Source organism: Chiloscyllium punctatum, chromosome 2, assembly GCF_047496795.1.
Source record: "Chiloscyllium punctatum isolate Juve2018m chromosome 2, sChiPun1.3, whole genome shotgun sequence".
NCBI lineage: Eukaryota > Metazoa > Chordata > Chondrichthyes > Orectolobiformes > Hemiscylliidae > Chiloscyllium > Chiloscyllium punctatum.
This window is the reverse complement of record NC_092740.1, coordinates 138,950,925-138,972,657: the sequence shown is the minus strand read 5'-3', so window position 1 is coordinate 138,972,657 and position 21,733 is coordinate 138,950,925. Positions and strand designations below refer to the sequence as shown.

At 38.8% G+C, this 21,733-nt stretch overlaps 1 protein-coding gene across 3 annotated transcripts in view; it reads left to right on the top strand.

Moving 5' to 3' along the window:
- Nucleotides 1-21,733, top strand: part of gak (cyclin G associated kinase) — a 109,406-nt gene that overhangs the window by 27,231 nt on the left and 60,442 nt on the right. For all 3 annotated transcript variants that reach the window (XM_072589108.1, XM_072589109.1, XM_072589107.1), the window contains exons 4-8: nt 1,762-1,876; nt 2,183-2,325; nt 5,665-5,790; nt 14,410-14,499; nt 18,379-18,514. In XM_072589108.1, coding sequence (XP_072445209.1) covers nt 1,762-1,876; nt 2,183-2,325; nt 5,665-5,790; nt 14,410-14,499; nt 18,379-18,514 — 610 coding nt within the window. The remainder of the gene's footprint in view (nt 1-1,761; nt 1,877-2,182; nt 2,326-5,664; nt 5,791-14,409; nt 14,500-18,378; nt 18,515-21,733) is intronic.

Genomic DNA, 21,733 nt, shown 5'->3' with positions numbered 1-21,733 from the left:
TCTACCTCAGACCTTTCAGCTTTCCCAGCATCTTCTCCTTAGTGATGGCCACTTCATTCATACCTGTTACCTGACTCTCCTGGTGTTCTGGTCTGCTGCAGGTGTCTTCCACCGTGACAGTGGATGCACAGTATCTATTCAAGTATACCTATCCCTCCACTGTGGAAATTATGCCAGTTTCGATGCCAGTGACAACATTTCAAATGGGATCTATTTACCCATGCCAGAATATTTAGATTAGTAGAGAGACATGTGCAAATAACACATAGCTAGTTGAGAATGTGTCTTCTGTCATCATTTCTGTCAGTATCTTTTACCTCTGCTGCACTTAATTCCTTTTACTTTACAGAACAGGTGTGTACTCATGGGAAGGTTGTTCCAGCTGATTAATCCTCACAACATTTTGTCAGGTTTCAGTGAAAGAAGTAAATTGCAAATCGAACTCCAGAAGTCTTTGATCTGCTGAAAATAAACAACATTGGGATATGGCATTTTTGGGGTATACATTTGTCCATGCTCAGTACTGATTTAAATGCATGAAGTTGCACTGTGAAAGGAGTTCTGCATAGAAGTGACAGAATACTTAGCTTGTTGTAACATGGAAATGATGTAAATGTAATCAATAAATTTCTTTTTTTTGAGGCAGCCAGTACTTCGAAGAACAGCATTAGCTACTTTTCTTGATTTTCGACTCTCTGTGAGTTAGAGTTTGACTTTTTGTTATAATCTACAATAGGCTAGGACCCTATTTAACCATGCAGCTTTGTTTAATATTGCAGATGGTAGTAGAAGGAACAGGTCTTCAAGGCTGGACTGAGATTAAATGTGAATCTGGTGTCTTTTAGCATGGACCCCTAAATTATATGTGAGATTGAATGATTTGATAGATTTCAATCATAGAATAAATACAGCATAGAAGAAAACTTTTCAGCCTCTCAAGTCCATGCCAGTTTTCTTGAAGAAATATCTTCATAATTGCTACCTTTTGCCCAACCATGCCGTGTAAATGCAGGTTGTAAAGGCTCAGAAGCACACTTGTAGTGGCTCAAGCTATAGTGGATACTACAATTCCTTTGTCTTTGATTGTATATTACTCATTAATATACCTCTCTAATACTGGGTGCTTACTGCATGGATTAGATTAGATTAGATTCCCTACAATGTGGAAACAGGCCCTTTGCCCCAACAAGTCCATACCGACCCTCCAAAGAGTAACCCACCCAGACCCATTTCTTTCTGACGAATGCACCTAAAACTACGGGCAATTTAGCATGGCCAATTCACCTGACCTGCACATCTTCTTTGGACTGTGGGAGGAAACCCACCCAGACACGGGGAGAATGTGCAAACTCTGACACAGACAGTTGCCTGAGGCTAGAATTGGACCCGGGTCCAGGCGCTGTGAGGCTGCAGTGCTAACCACTGAGCCTCTCTACTAATCTAAAGATGATTAAGAGCTGTTTGTCATTTTGTGATCCATAACAACCATCAAATAAATGGTTATTCAGATGTACTTGGAAAACACTTTTGTCCTGATTATCCACACTTCACTGAGGCTTTAAGTTGGGGTAGACCAGCAATGTTATAAAGAATGCAGAATTGCTGCATTCACCATTTCATTTGTCACATTTTCCTCATGTTCTCCAGTGTGCACAATAGTTTAAAAGATTACACATTCTTCTCAAAGATTAACAAACGTTAAATGTTTACACACCTTTTATAGCTTAATGAACTATATAATCCTTAACCAAGCAACTTCAGAAAAAGCTTTCAGGGCATCCAAACATTGTACAGTTTAACTCAGCAGCTTCCATAGGGAAAGAAGAATCTGATACTGGACAAGGAGAATATCTTATACTCACTGAACTATGTAAAGGTAAAGTTAAATATTGGAATAGATGTAAAATAAATTTGCTTAATACTTTGTGGATGTTATTTGGTTGATGTTTAGTCTGACTTGATTCAAAAAGATAATTGGTTTTTGTATAGAAATTTACAACTTGATACAAAACAGCTGTTTAGCGGTTTTGAGGAAGGATCACCGCACCTGGAATGTTAACCTTGACTTCTCTTCACAGGTGCTGCCAGATTTGCTGAGCTTTTCCAGCAACTTCTGTTTTCATCTCTGGGCATCTGCAGTTCTTTCCATTGCTATTCAACAGTTGCTCTGTTTTGTTTCTAGGCCAGTTGGTTGAATTTTTGAAGAGAGCTGAAGCAAATAGTCCACTGCCATGTAACACGGTGCTGAAGATATTCTATCAGACCTGTCGTGGAGTGCAACACATGCACAAACAGAAACCACCAATCATTCACCGAGATCTCAAAGTATGGAACAGCTTTTGCACCCTTAGCAATGTCAAAATAATAATGCATTTCTGAATGATACAATGATATATAAATGAAATTTTCTTTTAGAAAAGAGCAAGAATCTGAGTTTTCTTATTTCTGGCTTAATTCTTCACTACATTGTTTTTTTAGATTTCCAAATGCTCATAGCAAAATGTGGCAGTACAGAATGAGAAGGTTCATCCATGCCCTCGATATCTCAAGGCATGACTATTTCAAGCACTCTTTGCTGGTTTCCTGCATTCTAGGATCTAAACTGTGATCTTTCAGCAAGTGACTTAATTCGTAACAAACTATGTTCACTTGTCACTTATGTATTGGCTCCTGCTGAAGCAATGTATTGATTTCTGTTTTCTCATCGTCAGATCCCTCCCCAGTTTTGCCCTACCCTTTTTCTGTAATATCCTTTAAACCCACAAATATCCATCATGCTTGTAACGATGTGTATTGCCAGTTGTAATTCTTCCGCTGTTGTTGCCTTCTATTACTGGATACTGAGGTGTAAAATTTCCTTTTGACACCTTTGTGATTTAGAGCTTGTAATTCCAAGTTCCATCATTAGTCACCTTGCAGCCACACCTCTTTAATGACTATCATTTCACATGTACTTATCTCAGGAGAAAGTCGGTTAGCTCAGTTGGCTGATTTGCGATGGAAAGTGACACCAACTAGTGCAGGTTCAATTCCTGGACTGGATTAGTTTGCCATGAATGGCCCAATTTGTCTGAGGCATGGTGATCCTCAAGTTAAACAACACCAGTTGTCTTTCTGTAATAAGGGAGAAGCCCTCTGGTTCTCTGGGATTATGTCAGTTTTAACATTTACCTTAATAATTTCTACTTGAGCTGACAAGTCATCTCTTTTGTTATAAATGCTGTGAACATCAGATACAGGTCCTTGAGGATTTTGTTAATGTTTTTGCAAACTCTAGCCATATGTGCTGCCGTGCTTGTAAATTTGTCAGCTTTGTTCCTTCCTCCCACATTCTGATTATTATTACCTTTATTATGATATTTCAGTTTACCTTGTCCATTTCCTTTAATTGCTGTTTCTTCCCTCACATAATTCATTGCTCCAACTGTTCTATTTGGAGTACACTATTAAATAACTCAGCAGAACCTTAGTGTTCACGTTCATCTCTTGCTTTCCATGTGTCCTATGAATTGAAATAATTTCTCCCACATGAGTCTTTGAGTCATTCGTTCAACTCCTTAATTTTATTTATCCTATGCTAGTTTGCTGGTGAATCCTCCAACAATGTCACAATTATTATCTTTGAAGTTCTACTTTTAAAACTTAGCTTGTAACAACTTTGCTACGAAGAACCTCTTGTTTTAGACTTATTAGTTGGTGCTTAGATGGACTGTTCCTCCCAGTTTCTCTCCAACATCAACCAGTTATCTAAAATCCTAGCACCAGCTAGACAACACAGTCAACAAGACTCTCGCACCTGGCTGCAGAGAACTGTGTCTGTCTCCCTGATTATATTGTCCATTACTACAGCTATCTCCTGTTTACTTCAGTGAAAGCAAAATATTGCAGATGCTGGAATTCTGAATTTAAAAAAAAGTGTTGGAGAAATTTAGCAGGTCTGGCAGCACCTACAGAGAGAAAAACAGAATTAATGTTTTGTGTCTGAAATAACTATTCTTCGGAACACAATTTCAAGAGAGTTTTGAAAAAGAATAATTATTGACTCAAAGCATTAGCATTGTTTTTCCCTCCATAGATGCTGACAGACAGCTAAATTCTGAATTCTCTGCCAAGGGAAACAGGTTCCTCCTGTCTACTCTCTCTACCTTCAGTTTTGTGTCCCTCAATCATGTCACCCCTGTGAGATGTTGTGTTATAGCTATCTTTACTAACTCACTCATCAGCTCACAATATTCATGAATACTGTGTTTCTATTTATTCATTCATACATTCATTAATTCATAACCTTTTAATAATCCATTGTTTACTGAAACACAGAGAGAGAGAGAGAAATAAAATTAAAGTTTTGAGTCTGCAATAACTCTTCTTCGGAACCCCATTTCAACAGAGTTCTGAGAAAGAATCATCATTGATTCAAAGCACCAACTCTGTTTTTCCTTCCACAGATGCTGCCAGACTGCTAAATTTCTTCAGAATTTTCTGTTTCCATTCCTATTTACTGCACTTGCTGCAATGGCTACTCATACTTCAGTGCCATAGTTAGTTTGCTCGTCCACCTTGTAAAAAAAAAACCGCCCCCCCCCCCATCTGTAAACGTTGCAAGAGCTTTGAACTTGTTGAACAAATGGTAAGGCTCCTCCTGTTCTGTCTGTTGGATTCCTGTGCCTGTCCCTGACCCTGGACCTGGTCCAAATCGGCCAGCCCTAGCTTAAGGGTGTGATCTCAAGCAGTTGATGTAATTTACCTTTCAGACTTTCAAAAGGCATCGATGCAAATGTATGAAAGGAAAGTGCAATAGAAATGTATGCTAAAAGGCTGTAATAAGTAGCCAAGCGAGAAATGATTAGTGAAGTATGTAGCCTAAAATAAGACTCGTGAAGATTTCTTTTCTCAGATGTAGTGAATCTATGGAATTCACATATATTCAAGGCAGAGGAGGACACATTTTTAATCATTGTGGGATTGAGGGTTATGAGGACAATGCACGAAAGTAGAGTTGTGGATTATCAGGTCAGACTCAATGGGCTGAATAACCTATTTTTGCTCCTGCATCTTAATAGTCTTACAATTGAGTGGATGATTTGTGCTGTATAATCTTAGAATGAATAGAAACCACTGGTACTGTGATTCCTTCTCTTCACTCTGCCAAATGTTGAGATATTTTGGAATTACTAAGACTTGTAAAATGTTGTTCACCTAACAATTTTGTTTTGATATACTAATGATTTGAACTCTCTGACAGAACTCAATTGTACCTTTTTTATATTTGTTTCTTAAATTGAATCCCAACTTGAAAGATATGATTTCATTTCACATTAAAGGCAGACTTGTGTAGCTTTCAGACTCAGTATTTTTTCCATCTTTCTGTGCAGTTGATGCTTATGGAATGTCCTAATATCCAGAGGATAACACTGTTATGAATAAAAGCATTTTTTTTGTTTGTACATTGCAGCAAAAGTAAGGCACAGTAAAATCAAAATGCATAGACCTTTTGGAACTTTTCCGTTTTGCCTTGCAAGTTATGGCTGTAAAAGTTAAGGTTGCATTAGTTTTATTTAAAGCACCACCTGCCATAGACATTTCAACTAAAATTCTGATTCAGTTGTATCACAGTGTCATATTTACTGGTCTTAATTTTGTTCCACTGTTTCTTCTTTAATACAGGTCGAAAACCTCTTGGTTAGTCATCAAGGCACGATCAAACTCTGTGATTTTGGCAGTGCCACAAGTATAGCACACTATCCTGACTACACCTGGTCTGCACAGAAAAGAGCAATGGTGGAAGAAGAGGTACTTTAATTATTAATTGAGAATATGCACTGAATGTCACAAATTTCTACTGTAACTATGACTAAAGAGAAAGTATGAAGGAAATCAATGGAGACCAATATATGTCTTTCAATCAGTGTCACGAATGTGGCTTGTTTGATTTTAGCTGTGTGTTAAATCTTACTGGGTGCATATTGGCTATTGTGTTTCCCTACAATACAATTGACAACATTCCAAATGTCTTTCCGAGTCATAGAGAAAACAGCACAGAAATAGACCCTTCAGTCCAATTCGTCCATGCTGACCAGATATCCTAACCTAGTGTAGTCCCATTTGCCAGCACTTGGTCCATATCCCTCTAAACCCTTTGTACTTATACACTTATCCAGATGCCTTTTAAATGCTGCAATTGTACCAGCCTTCACCACTTCCTCTGGCAGCTCATTGGATACATGCATCACCCTCTGCATGAAAAAATTGCCCCTTAGCTTCCTTTTATATCTTACCCCTAAACCTATGCCTTCTAGTTCTGGACTCCCCCACCCCAGGGAAAATACATTGTCTATTTATCCTATCCATGGCCTTTGTGATTTATAAACCTCTATAAGGTCACCCCTCAGCCTTCGACACTCCAGGGAAGACAGCCCCAGCCTATTCAGCCTCTCTCTATAACTCAAACCCTCCATCCCTGGCAACATCCTTGTAAATTTTTTCTGAACCCTTTCAAGTTTCACAGCATCCTTCTGATAGGAAGGAGACCAGAATTGCATGCAATATTCCAAAAGTGGCTTAAACCAATGTCCTGTACATCTGCAACATGACCTCCCAGCTCTTATACTCAATACTCTGATCAATAAAGGAAAGCATATCAAACTCTGCCTTCACTATCCTATTTATCTGTGGCTCTACTTTCAAGGAACTATGAACCTGCACTCCAACCTCTCTTTATTTAGAACACTCCCTAGAACCTTACCGTTAAGTGTATAAGTCCTGCCCTGATTTGCTTTTCCAAAATGCAGTACCTCGCATTTATGCAAATTAAACTCCATCTCCCACTCCTTAGTCCGTTAGCCCATCCGATCAAGATCCCGTTGTACTCTGAGGTAACCTTCACTGTTCACTACACCTCTAATTTTGGTGTCATCTGCAAACTTACTAACTATGCCTCCTATGTTCACATTCAAATCATTTATATAAATGATGAAAAGCGGTGGACCCAGCACCCATCCTTGTGGCACTCCACTGGTCATAACCTCCAGTCTGAAAAACAACCCTCCACCACCACCCTCTGTTTTCTACCTTTGAGCCAGTTCTGTATCCAAATGGTTAGTTCTCCCTGTAGTCCATGAGATCTAACCTTGCTAACTAGTCTCCAGTGAGGAACCTTGTCGAACGCCTGACTTAAGTTCATATAGATCACGTCTACTGCTCTGCCCTTGTCAGTCCTCTTTGTTACTTTATCAAACAACACAACCAAGTTCCTTCTGATATAATGCGCATTTCGTTCATGTGGATTTGCTGTAATGTGATTGACAAGTTAGGGACACTGTTTCTAAATGCAAACTTTTAAAATGTGTGTTGGCTGTAAAGTGATTACATTGCCAATGCTTTAATGGCTGTTTCTAAAGCACAATTTTTCTGTAATGCGGAGTTGTGCAAGATTGCAACCATCGTGTTACAGAAGAACTACCTGTAACTAGTTGCCAGAGGATTTAGAACATAAGATGATAAAAGGTGCCATATAAGTAAAACTGCTTGCGTATTTTTATTACAATAGTATGTAAAAGGGAAAAATAAATTAAAAAGATGTAAGAAGATGATGAGTGTACCCAGTGTAGGTCCCAACGGTTTGAAATGGGAGCAAAGATAATGGAGAACAAGGGAATGGCTGAGCAACTAAGCAAATACATTGCCTTATTTTCTTAAATCAGAATGATAAACAAATACCCAGGAATGTGAGGGAATCAAGGGTCTAATGGAAATAAGTATTGAAGGAAATTAGTTAGCAATTTTGAGAAATTAGTAATTGTGAAACTTTTGTACTGGATATATAAATGGGACTGAAAACTGATAGGTTCCCAGGTAACTGAAAGAAGTTCCCAAGGAAGCAGTGGATGTGTTGATTGTCATTTTCCAAAATTCTGCAGCTTCTGAAGCAGCCCTGTCAGATTGTAGAGTGGAACTCATTATTTAAAAAAAATGGAGAGAGAAAACAATGAATTACAGATCAGTTAGCCTTGCATCAGTCCTGTGGAAAATGCTAGAGTCTGTTATGAAGGACATGATAACAGGACACTTAGAAAACATGAGTGGGATTAGTCAAAGTCAACATGGGAAATAATGTCTGACAAACTTGTTGCCATTTTTGTAGTTGTAACTAGTGGATTACATAAAGGAGAATCAGTGCAACTGATGTATTTTGGATTTTCAGAATGCTTTTGATAAAGTTCTATCTCAGTGAGTTTGCAAATGAAAATACATAGAATTAGGAGTATAGTGGGATGGATTGAGAATTGTTTAGTAATTAAGAAACAGTCAGAAGGAATAAATGTGTCCTTGTTGAATAGAAAGCAGTGCTAGTGAAGTACCGCAGGGACCAATGCTTGGCTCCCAGTTATTTAAAATATATGTAAACAATTTGAATGAGGAAATCAAATACAGTGTTTCCAAGTTTGCTGACACAAACTCAGTGGGAATGAGTAGTAAAGAGGCTGTAAAGAGGTTTCAAGGTGATTTAGATAAGTTCATTGAATGAGAAAATACATGACAGATACAGTATAATGTATATAACCGTGAAGTTATTCATTTCAGTGGTATTATGGCTGTGCTGGGAAGAGTGTGCTGGAACTTGAGATCCATTATTCCATGAGTTGTCACAAATGTGAAAATATAACAGGGAAGAGAGAGGCCAAAGTGAACGTAGGCCCCTTAAAGAATGAGGCTGGGGAAGTAATAACGGAGAGCCAGGAAATAGCAGAGGAATTAAATATGTTGCATTAGTCTTCATAGTAGGAGTAGCATGTAGCGCTTAGCAATCGCATTCCTGAAATATTAAATAATCAAGGGGAAAAGGGGGACAGGAATTAAATACAGTAATTATGTCTGAAGAGAAAGTAGGGAAACAAATGGTGCGACATGGTAAGTCCCCTGGATCTGACACAACACACAGGAGTCCTTGTGTTTGAATTTAAAAAAAACATTGAAGTTCAGCAGGTAATAGAAAAGGTAAATGGAAAGTTGTCCACAGCTTTAGAGGAAATGGAGAATAAAAGTAGGTATGTTTTGCTAAAACTTTACAAGGCACTAGTTAGATCATGCTTGGAAAACCATATTCGTGCCCTAACTAAACAGTAGCATACAAGCAATGCAAGCTGTCCAGAGAAGGTTTATTGGATTGATCTTGGGTATGGAGGGGTTTTCTTCTGATGAGAGGTTGAGTAGGTTAGAGTTGAGAAGAGTGAGAGGCGACCTTACTAAAAAAGATAAAATTCTTAAAGTGCTCGACAGGGTAGTTCCTAAGAGATTCTTTCCACTTGTGGATTAGTCTAGGACCAGAGGACATAAACTGGATGAAAGGGGCTCCCCAGTTGGAACAGAGATAAAGAGGAATTTCTTCGCTGAAGTTAGTGAATCTGTGGAACTCTTTACCTTCTACAGAACTAATCTGGTGATGTTTTTGGTCAGTGGATGTTCATGGTGGGGGATTCAGTTATGGTATGACTATCAAGGGGAGATGGTTGCATTTACTGTGGTTGAAGCTGGTCTCTCCCTAGTGCTTGTGTGCATAATTGAACTAGACACTTACCAGCTCAAGCCTGACTGTTGTCTCGGTCTTACTACGTGATGTGTTGGACTGTTTCAGTACAGACGCCTCATAAATGGTGTAAAATGCTGTGCGTCATCAGTGAATGTAACTACTTCTGACCTTATGATGCATAGGAAAGGACAATGATGAAACAGTTGAAAATGGTTGGGCCTGGTCCATTATCCTGGTTGAGATGTTTAGCCTCCAACATCCAGGACCCTCTTTCTTTATGCCTAGTTGGCATCAATCAGTGGTGAATTTTCCCCTGCTTTCCATTGAATTCAATCTTACTAAGGCCTTTTTATTTGATCATATGAATCAGAATGACAAGTTGGCCATTCAGCTCCTCAAACCTCCTCCACCATTCAATAAGATCATGACTGATTTGATTACAACCTCAAATATTCATTCCTGCCGACACTGGATAACTTTTCATGAAATCTATCTTCCTCTCCACATCACCTTTGTCATGGCCTCTCAGGAGTTTATATGTTTCATTCAAGTCTCCTTTTGCTCTTCTACAGTCAAGCGATGAGATTCAAACCTGTCCTCAAAAGACGACCTGCCCATTCCAGATATTAGTCTGGTAAACAGTCTCTGAACTGCCTCCAATGCATTTATATCCTTCCTTAAATAAGGTGACCAATAATGTTTACAGTACTCCAGGTGTTGTCTCGCCAGAGCCCCTTTTAACTGAAATATAAGCTGTCTATCTTTGTATTCAATTCCCTTTGCAATAAATTCTATTTGTTTTCTGAATTTCTTGTTGTACCTGCATGCTAATTTTCTGCAATTCATACATAAGGACACCCAGTGCCCTCTGCAATGACTGGACAATTTCTCATTTTTCCCTATATTATACTTCATTTGATGACTTACTTATCCTATCTATACTATTTGTAACTACCTTGTGTCCTCTTCACAGCTTGCTTTTCCACCCATCTTTGTGTCATCAGCAAATTTGGCTGCATATCTTCAGTCCCTTGAGCCAAGTCACTCACTTAAACTGTCATGATTTGGAGATACCAGTGTTGGACTAGGGTGTACAAAGTTAAAAATCACACAACACCAGGTTATAGTCCAACAGATTTAATTGGAAGCACAGTAGCTTTCGGAGCGACGCTCCTTCATCAGGTGGTAGTGGTCACTACCACCTGTTGAAGGAGCGTCGCTCCGAAAGCTAGTGCGCTTCCAGTTAAACCTGTTGGACTATAAGCTGGTGTTGTGTGATACTTAAACTGTGAACACTTCAGGTCCCAGCAGTGATCCCTGTGGCATACCACTTGTTACACCTTGTCAGCCTGAGAGAAAAAACACATTTACATCTACTCTCTGCTTCCTGTTGCTTCCAGCCAATCTCTTATCTATGCTAATTTGCTATCCCCAAGGCATGAGTTCTTATTTTCTGCAATAATCTGGCACCTTGTTAAATGCCTGCTAGAAATCTAAATGCTGTTACTCCACTGGTTTCCCTCCATCCACAGCACATATCGCCTCCTCAGAGAATATTAATAGGTTGGTCAACCATGGTTTTCCCTTCAAAAATATCATGTTGATTCTGCTTGATTATCTTGAAGTTATCCAAGTGCCAAGGTTTGACTTATTTAGTAATAGCTTTTAACAATTCTCTATGGCAGATGTTAACCTAACGGCCTGTACTTTTCTGTTTTCTGTCTGCTTTTTTTAATAAAGGAATTACATTTGCTATCTTCCAATCCATTGAAACCATCCTCAAATCAAAGGAGTTCTAGGGAATTGCAACCAATGCATCAACTGTCTCATTAACCACCTCATTTAAGATCCAAGGATAAAGTCAATCAGGACCCCAGCACTTGTCAGCCTACCTCTTCAACAATTTACTCAGTGCCACTTGTCTAGTGATTGTAATCTTCCTGTGTTCCTGCCACCCTTACATTTCATGGTTTATAGCTGCTTCTGGGATATTACTAGTGTCCACTCTCATGAAGACTGATACAAAGTAACTGTTGACTTCATCTATCATTTCCTTATTTTCATGGCACACTCTCGACCCATCTCTTGAGTTAGCCTTTTGTCTATGTTTGGTCCAAGGCTGTAAATGAGGTCTTGTGCTGAATGGTCCTGGAGTAACCCAAACGGAGTATTGGTGAATAGAACTAGATAGACAAGAGTATAACGTAGAAGACGATGATGGTATTCAATTTTATATAATAGAAAAGCAGAATTTTTTTTCAAAGCAGTCAAATGTAAATGCTGATATTCTGAGTGACTTTGACTTACTTTTGCAGTAAAACCAATAAGTCAACATGAGATTCTGCCAGTGATTAGGAAGGTAGTGGCATGCTGGTCTTCATTGCAAATAAATTTGAGTAGAAGTACAAGAAGGTTTTATTAGAATTGTACAGTATTTTCATGAGACCACACTTGGAATGCTCTACCTTCAGCAAGACACTGAATTGTGTTGGTGATGATACAGCAATGATTCACTAGATTGCTTCCTGGAATGAAAGGCTGAATAAATTAAGCATATATTCTCTGGTGTTTAGAGGAACGAGGGGATCTACTGAAATGTGCAAACTTCTGAAGCAGCTTCACAGAGCAGATACTGAGCGGTTGTTTACCCCAGTGGGCTCATCTCAAACACTGGAGTGTACTCTCAGGAAAAGGGGACCATCATTTAAGATTCAGACGAGAAATTTTTCCCCTCAAGTAATTGGGGAATCTTTGGAATTCTGTATCCTGGAGAATTGTGGGTATTAGTTCATTGGACATATTTGAGCTGAGATGATCAGGCATTCGATCTCAGAAACCTAGGGTTAAGGGAACAGTTGGTAAATGGAACAGAGCCAGAAAATTAGCTGTGATCAAATCGAATGACAGACTAATTGTATGGTCCATTTCAGCTCCTACTTATTTGTTTATGTAAATATTTTTAACAATGACTTCATGGCTTGGTTCAGCATCTTTAAAGGCCAAAAACTGTGATCAATTAGAAGCTATAAAACCGACGAAAGTACAAATTTCCTCTTCACTTAGTATTCCAATTCTACATCAAAATATTCTTTTGCAATACAGCAGATATTTGAGGTGAGTTATATTCCAATGATTAATACTATTTATAAGATCTGTTTGAAATATATGTTTGATTGAATTACCATTCATCTTTTTTGACTTAATGGAAAGTCTTGAGTTTAAAGACTTATTTCAGTTACTTTTATTGTATTATTGTGAAAGTGAGCAACTGGAAGCACTTGTGCCTCTGAGTCATGGTTCCAGATTCAAGGCTTGAGGCTTGACTTATAAAAATCAAGGCTGAGTGGTTGGCACAGACAAGTTGGACCGAAGAGTCTGTTTCCGTGCTGCACATCTTTATGACTCTATGACTCTGTATGTAGTACAATATCAGAGAAAGTTGCATTGTCAGAGGTGCTGGATTTGTGATGAGAAATGAAACTGAAATCCGTCTGTCTGCACTGTGGATGTAAAAGATCTCATGGCACCATTTCGAAGAAGTGCAGAGAAGATACCCTAATGTTGTTTTAGACATCGATATCCATATGTTGAATTAGGCAGCAAAAAAAGTTTCTGAGATTTATGAAGGGTTTATTGTAAATATATAATATGGTACAAGTATTTGTTCACATTTTCCCTTCTGGACCATTTTCCTGTCCGGAAACCAACACCCTAGAGAAGTGCTCAGTTTTAAAAATGTGAATATATCTACAATCAAACATATCGAATCATCTAATTAACAAACACTACCCACCAGGGAGAGAGCAGCCAAGAGCTCAGCTCTCTTTGTTTGCTTTTTCACTCAAACTTTTATTAGCAAGTTTACTGACACACAAATCTTTGGCAAGGTTCAGACTCCCCAACCACTGCTTTTTGATGCTTCAGCTGCTATTGTCAACGAACTGCAAAATAAGGGCTGGTGTGGTGCTGTAGGTGCAATTCCTTTCAGCTATTGTTTTCACGCAGGATCCACAAGGACAGATGCCAAGTGCCGACCTCTTCACCTTGGTACTCCTGCAGAAGAAATAGGTGTACCTGGTTTGTTGACAGATCTTGATCATTTTCACTGTTTTGCAAAGCTGGCTCCGTAGCAATTTCATTATTTCTTCATGATCCCGATCTGCTTTGTCCACTTGGTCATCTTCCTGTTGGAGCAGAGCAGAGCTGTTTTTGTTGAGAGCTCAGTTTTTCTAATACAACATATGTATAAAACTTCCACCAAATCACCTGTGTTGCTGATTAAATGACTCATTGACAAGCGCCTGATCTCAGCTCTTAATATTTTCCAATCAACCTGTTCAGTAATATTATTACACACTTCTGGAGCAGATGGGACCTGGGCCTCCTGGTTCAAAGGTTAGGACAGTACCACTGCACCATGAGGGCTTTTAAGAGAACGTTACTTTTTTTTTACTAATTATTTGAACTTGGGTATCCTCTGACTATATGTCAACCCTGGAGCTGATCTATTAAAGGCGTAAGCATATATTTTGTCCAATATCTCTTTGTAAGTCAATATCTGTGCTTCTGGTTATTGTTCTGTGCTTCACTGCCCAAAATGGAGCACATTACTCTAAGTCTGGTCTGGTCTGGTCTGGTCATTGTTTGTAAAAGCTTAACAGAGTTTGTGGGATTCATATTTCATAATTTTAGACTTCTGTTTGTATGTGCTGTTTTGTATCCTCTAGCCTTATAATCTCTAATGGCAATTGATTTACAGTCTGAAGTAAAATGGAATTATGTTGTCAATGATACTCATAGTAACTAAGCATCAATGTTTATTTCCATTTCATCCATGATGAATAATGAAACATGTACACTTTTTTTTTGTCTTTGTTTACCAGATTACAAGAAACACAACTCCAATGTACAGGACACCAGAGATAATCGATCTTTATTCCAACTATCCAATCAATGAAAAACAGGATATATGGGTATGTTGCACCTGTTAATATTAGAGTAATTCACTTTTGTCATCATTGACAAAATATAGGCATTGCTGATACAGCTAGATTTATTGCACATCCTTAATTGCTTTTCAAAAGTGAAATACCTTCTTGAGTACAACTAAGTGACTTGAGCAATTGAAGGTTAACAATATTGGAGCCATTTGCAGGCTAGAGTGGATAAGAACTGTAGACATGGAGATGTACAACATGGAAACAGATCTTTCAATTCAACTCATCCATGCCGACCAGATGTTCTAACCTAATCTAGTCCCATTGGCCAAGTGCTGGCAAATGGGACTAGATTAGGTTCGGATACCTGGTTGGCATGGATGAATTCGGCCGAAGGGGCTTAGATTTCTTTCTCGAAAGAATATTAGTGACCCAGATGTGTTTTTACAACAATCCTGTAGCAGCATGGTCACCGTAACTGATACTATGTCTCGATTATAGACTTATTCAATCAATCGAGTATAAAATATCTAGCTGCTATGGGAGAATCTGAACTCTCCTCCAGATTATGAGATGCGTCAAATATGGTCTGTCTTTTATAAATTTGTGCTGGTTCTTCTAGTGTTTAATGATTTGTTTGGAAGATTATGGCAAGTCTTTCTGCTATCTTCACTGCCAATTCCTCAAAGAACCCGAGATGCAAGCTATCTCAACCAGGTTACTTATCCAAACCAATCAGAGTCAATGTCTCCAGTATGCTTTGCCTAGAAATTTTCTTCCCATCATTACCTCTGTCATCTCCATATCTTCAGCTTTTTTGTCAGCATCTTCTTCCTTATAACAGGTGCCATTACTTGGTAAGGGTACTGACCTTGCCCTGTGGCTCGAAGCACAAATCACTTTCTTGGATCCCAATAACTCCCACTCCATCTTATAAACCTGCTTACTATGTATAAGCCATTTGAAGCTTTTTGGAATTACGTTTATTTTAACTGTCATTCTATTCTCATATTTTCATATTCTCCCTCTGCCAGTCTTATTTCACCTTTACTTTCTCTCTTAGCTTGTTGTATTTGGCTTGATTTTTCAGTTGAAGAATTCACCTGATATGCATTCATCATAATCTCCGTGTCCCTCTGTCATCTACCATTGGTTCCTTCTTAGTGTACTTGAACGATTTCCTCCTTTTTCCATTGCTAGTCATCGTGTCAGCTTTTGCTTTCCTTTTACCCTGGCTAGATCCCTTCTTGTTCGATCAAAGGCAAGTTCCAGCTCTATTTTTCCTTGTTCTTCTCCATTACTAATCTAAACGTTTGGTACAGCGATTGCGCTTTCCAATATTTCTGCCATGGACCTCTTACTTTGAGATAATGCCCTCTGATCCTCGGTTTTCCCAGAAGAGGAAACAGTCTCCCCACATTTACCTACTCAAGCCCCCTAAGAATCTTATATGTTTAAATAAATTTGTCTCCCACTGTTCTAAACTAAAGTGAGTACCGTCCAAAACTACTCAAGCTCTCCACATAAAGTCTAGAATCAACCTCGTGAGTCTCCTTTGGATTGGCTGCAATGCCAGTGTATCTTTACTCAGTAAAGGGGCTAAAACTGTTCTTGATATTCAAACTGTACTCTAGCAAGTGACTTACATGGTTTGAGCAAATCTTTCCCTTTGAAATAAAGACCACCATTCTATTTACTTCCATATCTCCTGCTGAACTTGTTTACTAGCGAGTGAGTTTTTGCATGTAGACTCGCATATCCCTCTTTGCTGCATTTTTACACAGTCTTTCTCTATAACAGTAATATTCAACTTTTTTCTTTCTGCCAAGGAGTACAACCTGATGTTTTCCTGCATTATATTCAATTTGCCAACATTCAATTTATCTATGTCTCTCTGTAGACTGTGCCAGTCCTCACTACTTGCCTTCTTATCTATTGTGGGATCATTTGAAAACTTGGTGATAGTACATTCGGTCCTCTTACTAATTCACTAATGTATGTTGAAAAATAATTATGGCCTCAGCACTAATCTCTGTGGCACTCCACTAGTTACTGGTTGCCATCTAGAAAATGCCTCCTTCACCCAACTCTACCCAGTCCTCTTGGCATGCTACTGTTCTACTCCAAACACCTTAGATTTATCTTATTAATTAATCTAATGTCCAGTTCCTTGTCAACACCTTTTGGAAATCTAAAAACATCACATCTTCTGGTTCTCCTTTATTGGTACTGTGTTGCGTCCTCAAAACGTTTTGTCAGGCACCATTTCCCCTTCATGATACCACACTGACTCTGCTTGATTGTATCATATATTTCTAAATGTTTTGCTATTGCGTCTTTTATTGTAGACTCTAGCATTTTCCCAATGACAGATGTTAAGCTAACTGGCCAAAAATTACCCATGTTTGTCTCTTTCATGTTTTGAATGTATGCAGTGCCAGTTTTCCACTGGGACTTTTCCTATCTGAGTAGCTGTTTTCTTGAATATGCATCTCATATGGTCCAGGAGACTTAGCAGCTTTTACCTGTGAGCCCATAAGATGTAGGACAGTAAGTAAACCATTGGGCCTTTGAGTCTGCTGTGCCATTCAATGAGATCATGGCTGTTCAGGAATCCTTAGCTTCACTTTCCTGCCTTTTTCCCCTATAACCATTTGATTTCATTACTGATTAAAATCTATCAGTCTCAGTGTTGAATATACTTAATGACCCATTGTCAACTGCTCTCTGCAATAAAGAATTCCAAAGAGAGAAGAGATTCTTCTTTATATCTGTCTTAAATGTACAACCTTGATTGTCCCACAAGGGCAAAAGTCACAAGATACCAGTTTATTGTCCAACGTGTTTATTTGAAAACACTAGCTTTCAGAGTGCTGCTCCGTATTCAGGTGCGAGTGAGAGAGGAAGACCTTAGACACAGAATTTATAAGGAAAACCTCAAAGGGTCATACAACTCATGCAAACGAATTGAGCACACCTAAGAAGGCTCTTAAATCTTTAATTAGTTAGAAAGGAGGTGTCACATCCTTTATGTTGATAATACCTTAAGTTATCTTGGGGCAATGACTTGGAAGAAATTCTAGGATTTGCACTTAATCATTCGAAACCTGCACCTCCATTCTAACTGACCTTGTTCAACTCAGCCCAACACCGACATCTCCACATTGTGGCTCCCACAGGGAGAACGACCTTTCTGCATCTGCCCTGTCAAATCCCCTAAGAATCTTGTATGTTTCAATGAGATTGCTTTTCATTCTTCTATATTCCATTGATTACTGGAACTATCTATTCAAACTCCTCGTAAGACAGTCCCTCTTTGCTTATTTTCAGCCCAGTGGACCTTCTCTAGATTGCCTCTAAGCCAGTGTATCTTTCCCTTCGATAAGTGGCACAAAACCATTCGCAGTATTCCAGGTGTGGTTTGCCAAGTGCCTTGAATACCTAGCATTTTAGAATCCCTATCGTGTGGAAACAGACCATTCGGCCCAACAAGTTCACTCCAATCCTCCAGACAGCATCCCATCCAGACCCTATCTCTGTAATCTTGCATTTTCCAGGGCTAATGCACCTAAACTACATGTCCCAGGACACTATGGGTAATTTAATATGGCAAATCCATCTTGCTTGCAAATTTTTAGATTGTGGGAGGAAACCGCAGCACCCGGAGGAAACCTACGCAGATGCTGGGAGAACGTGCAAACTCCACACAGACAGTTGCCTGAGGTTAGAATTGAGCTTGGGTCATTGGCGCTCAGTGCTAGCCACTGAGCCATGGTGCCGCAAAACCTCCCTAAATCAAAATAGGTAAATTTACCTGCAGGCATAATACCTGCTGATAATTGCAGTTGTGCATGGTGTTATCGTGCTTAATTAAGATACAGCTTTTATTGAAATGTATTTTGTAACTTTCTTTAGGCTTTAGGTTGTATCCTGTACCTTTTGTGCTTTAAGCAGCATCCATTTGAAGATGGTGCTAAACTTGGAATAGTAAATGGAAAGTACTCGATTCCTGTGAATGATATCAGATACACTGTTTTTCATGACCTTATTCGTAAGTATCATGTGTAAAACTAAATTATTTTTTACTTTGATGTTCTGGTTTCATTTTGCAAGATATATTACTGACTCATTGAATCACAAATAAATATAAATAAATTATTGTTTATTCTTTAACAGCAATGAACTTGGGTATGGGAGGTTAGTCTTCTGCTGTGAATACTTTAATTTGTAAAGTAGCTGGAATAATTAGGTAAAGAGTGTCATTTATTTTACGAATGACACTCTTTACCTGTTGAAAAATGTGATAAAATGGAATAAAATACATCTAGTAACAGCAACATTGCATTTGTGTAGTGCAATATGGAAGATGTGGAGGAGAGGGAATTCTGGAGCGTGCTGAGCAAGCAACTGAGAAAGGTGCCATTAATTGAGTGAAAAAGGCTAGAGTTGTAGAAAGAGTTCAGAGTGAAGTGTTGTAAAACTGGAGATAGTTGTAGATACAGGTAAAATTGACACTATTCAAGAAATGAATTTCAAGAATAAAAATCACAACTTGATGAAGAATAGTGCATAGGTTGTGATGGAACCCAAGTTGCTGGATGCTTGCCAGATCAGCTGTGAAATAGTCTTCTCTGAAGTTGATGCAGGTATGAATGCAAGTTTTGACAACAGTTGAGCTGAGGTAGTGACAGAGGCAGAAACCAGGAGGTGTGTAGAAGATGGACAAGATTTGGGAGGCAACAATATTAAGAAACTTGGGCAGCCAAAGGAGATTATCTGTTGTTGTAACTTTTTTGAGAATTTCTTTGGAAGGGTACTGATGACAGTGGTTTGAAAGGACTTGTAACAGTACCTGAGGGGAGAGACTGTTTACAGTTTTATCTTGAGGCCCGAAGTGGAACTGGTGGCCAGCAGTTTATTGGGAATTTTGTGAAGGCTCCAGGAAGAAGCTTTACGAGTAAGAAGAGCTCAAAGAATGTATGAGGGTACGGATGAGAGAGAGATTCATATTTGTGGCTAATCTCACCTTGCATTGCTTTAAAAGAATGAGTAGGGAAATGTCAACAGATTTTTCTTCAGTTTTAGTTTTTGCTGAGTTTTTGAAATGAGAACTGTTATAAAAACCTGACTTGGTCTATTTTGTTACAACATACCAAGTTGCATGATGCTTAAATTAAATAATACTTAAATAGCAAATTCCAGCTTAAGGTTGTTTTAATAAAATAACTTGAAATGACTTTTTATTGTTTAAGGCACTATGCTGCCATCTTTTTTAGATCTTTCTTTAGATTCATAAAGTTTGTAGATGAAACATTTTTCTTGTTATATACTTTATTGTGATTAGGAATTTTTAGGAAGATTTTTCTGCTTCAAGAGAAAACAAAACTTTGTCAACTGCGGAACATAACTATTTAGCTCTTCAATTCCACCATTTTGATAGGTCACAGTTTATCTGCAGCCTAAATCCAGTGATCAGTTGTTGGCTAGCAAGCAGGAGATTTTATATATTTGGATTTTCAGATGGTGTTTGACAGGAAACCACACATTAGGCTACTTAATGAGATAAGAGCCCGTAGTGTTGGAGGTGGCATATTAGCCTGGTTAGAGATTGGCTAACTAACAGAACGCAGAGAGTTGGTATAAGGAGAGAGCATTTTCAGGATAGCACCCCTGTAACTAGTTGAGTGTCACACAGATTGATGCTGGGGCCATAATTATTTCCATTATATATTAATGATTTAGGTGAGTAAACTGAATGTATTATGGCTAAGTTTGCAGATGACCAGCAATACTGGAAGACAAGTGGTGAGGATGATGCAGAGAATCTGCAGTGAGATATGGACAAGTTAAAAGAATAGGCAAAAACTTGGCAGGTGGAACATAACTTGGAGAAATGTGATGTTATGAACTTTGCGAGGATGAGTAGTGGAGTTGGATATTATTTTAATCGAGAAAGATGACAGTTAACTATAGAACAAAGTGATTTGGGAGTTCTTGTCTATGAATTTAAAAAAAACTAGCATCCAAGTTTAGCAGATCATGGGGAAGACAAGTGAATGTTGGTCTTTATGTCAAATGGAAAGGACTACAAGAATTAGGGAGATTTTGCTAAACCTATTCAAGACACGAGTCAGACCACACCTGGAATACAGTGAGCAGTTTTGTGTCTCTTAGCACTGGAATTAGGTGCAGTCCAAAGAAGGTTCACTGGGCTGATAACGAGTAGAGGGTACTGTCTTTTGAGGAGGGGCTGAGTAGACTGTGTTCATACTCATTGGAATATACACAAATGACCTTATTGAAACATTCATTCTTAGTGGACATGGCAAGGTAGATGCGGAAAGGTTGTCTTGGTCTTGAGGATGGAGAAGGAGTAATGGAGAGCTAAGAAATGGCAGGGGAACTAAATAGGTACTTTGTATCAGTCTTTATGGTGGAAGACACCAGTAGCATACCAGAACTTCACAAAAGTCAGGGGGTAGAGGTGAGTATAGTGACCATCACTAAGGAGGAGGTGCTGGAGAAGCTGACAGATCTGAACATGATTAATTACCTGCACTTGATGGACTATGCCCCAGGGTTCTAAATAACATAGCTGAGGAAGTTATGGAGGCATTGATGGTGATCTTTCAGGAATCTCTGGAATCAGGGAGAGTCCTAGAGGACCAGAATGTAGCTAATTTAACAATGGTGTTTAAGAAGGGAGGGAGACACAAGGCAGGAAATTATAGGCTAGTTAACCTGACCTTGGTGGTCGCTAAGATTTTAGAGTCCATTATTAAGGATGAGATTGCAGAGTACTTGGCAGTGCATGGTCAAATAGGGCTGAGTCAAGACACCTTTAACAAGGGGAGGTCATGTTTGACAAATTTGTTTGAATTCTTTGAGAAGGTAACTATCAAATTAAACCAAGGAGAGCCAGTTGGTGTGATCTGTTTGAATTTCTGAAGACCTGGACGAGGTGCCACATGGGAGTCTGCTATATAAGCTGAAAGCCCATGGTGTTAGAGGCAAGGTACTGGTATGAATAGAGGATTGGCTGATGAGCAGATTGCAGAGTGTGGAATACAGAGGTCTTTTTCAAGATGGCAGCCGGTGACTAGTGGAGTTCTGCAGGATTCTGTGTTGGGACGACTACTATTTACATTACAGGAACTTGAAAGCATTGTTACTAGGTTTGAAAATGATACAAAGATAGGTGGATATGTATTTTTGAGGAGGTAGGATGTTGCAGAAGAACATGGGCATGCCATGAGGTAGGCAAAGGATT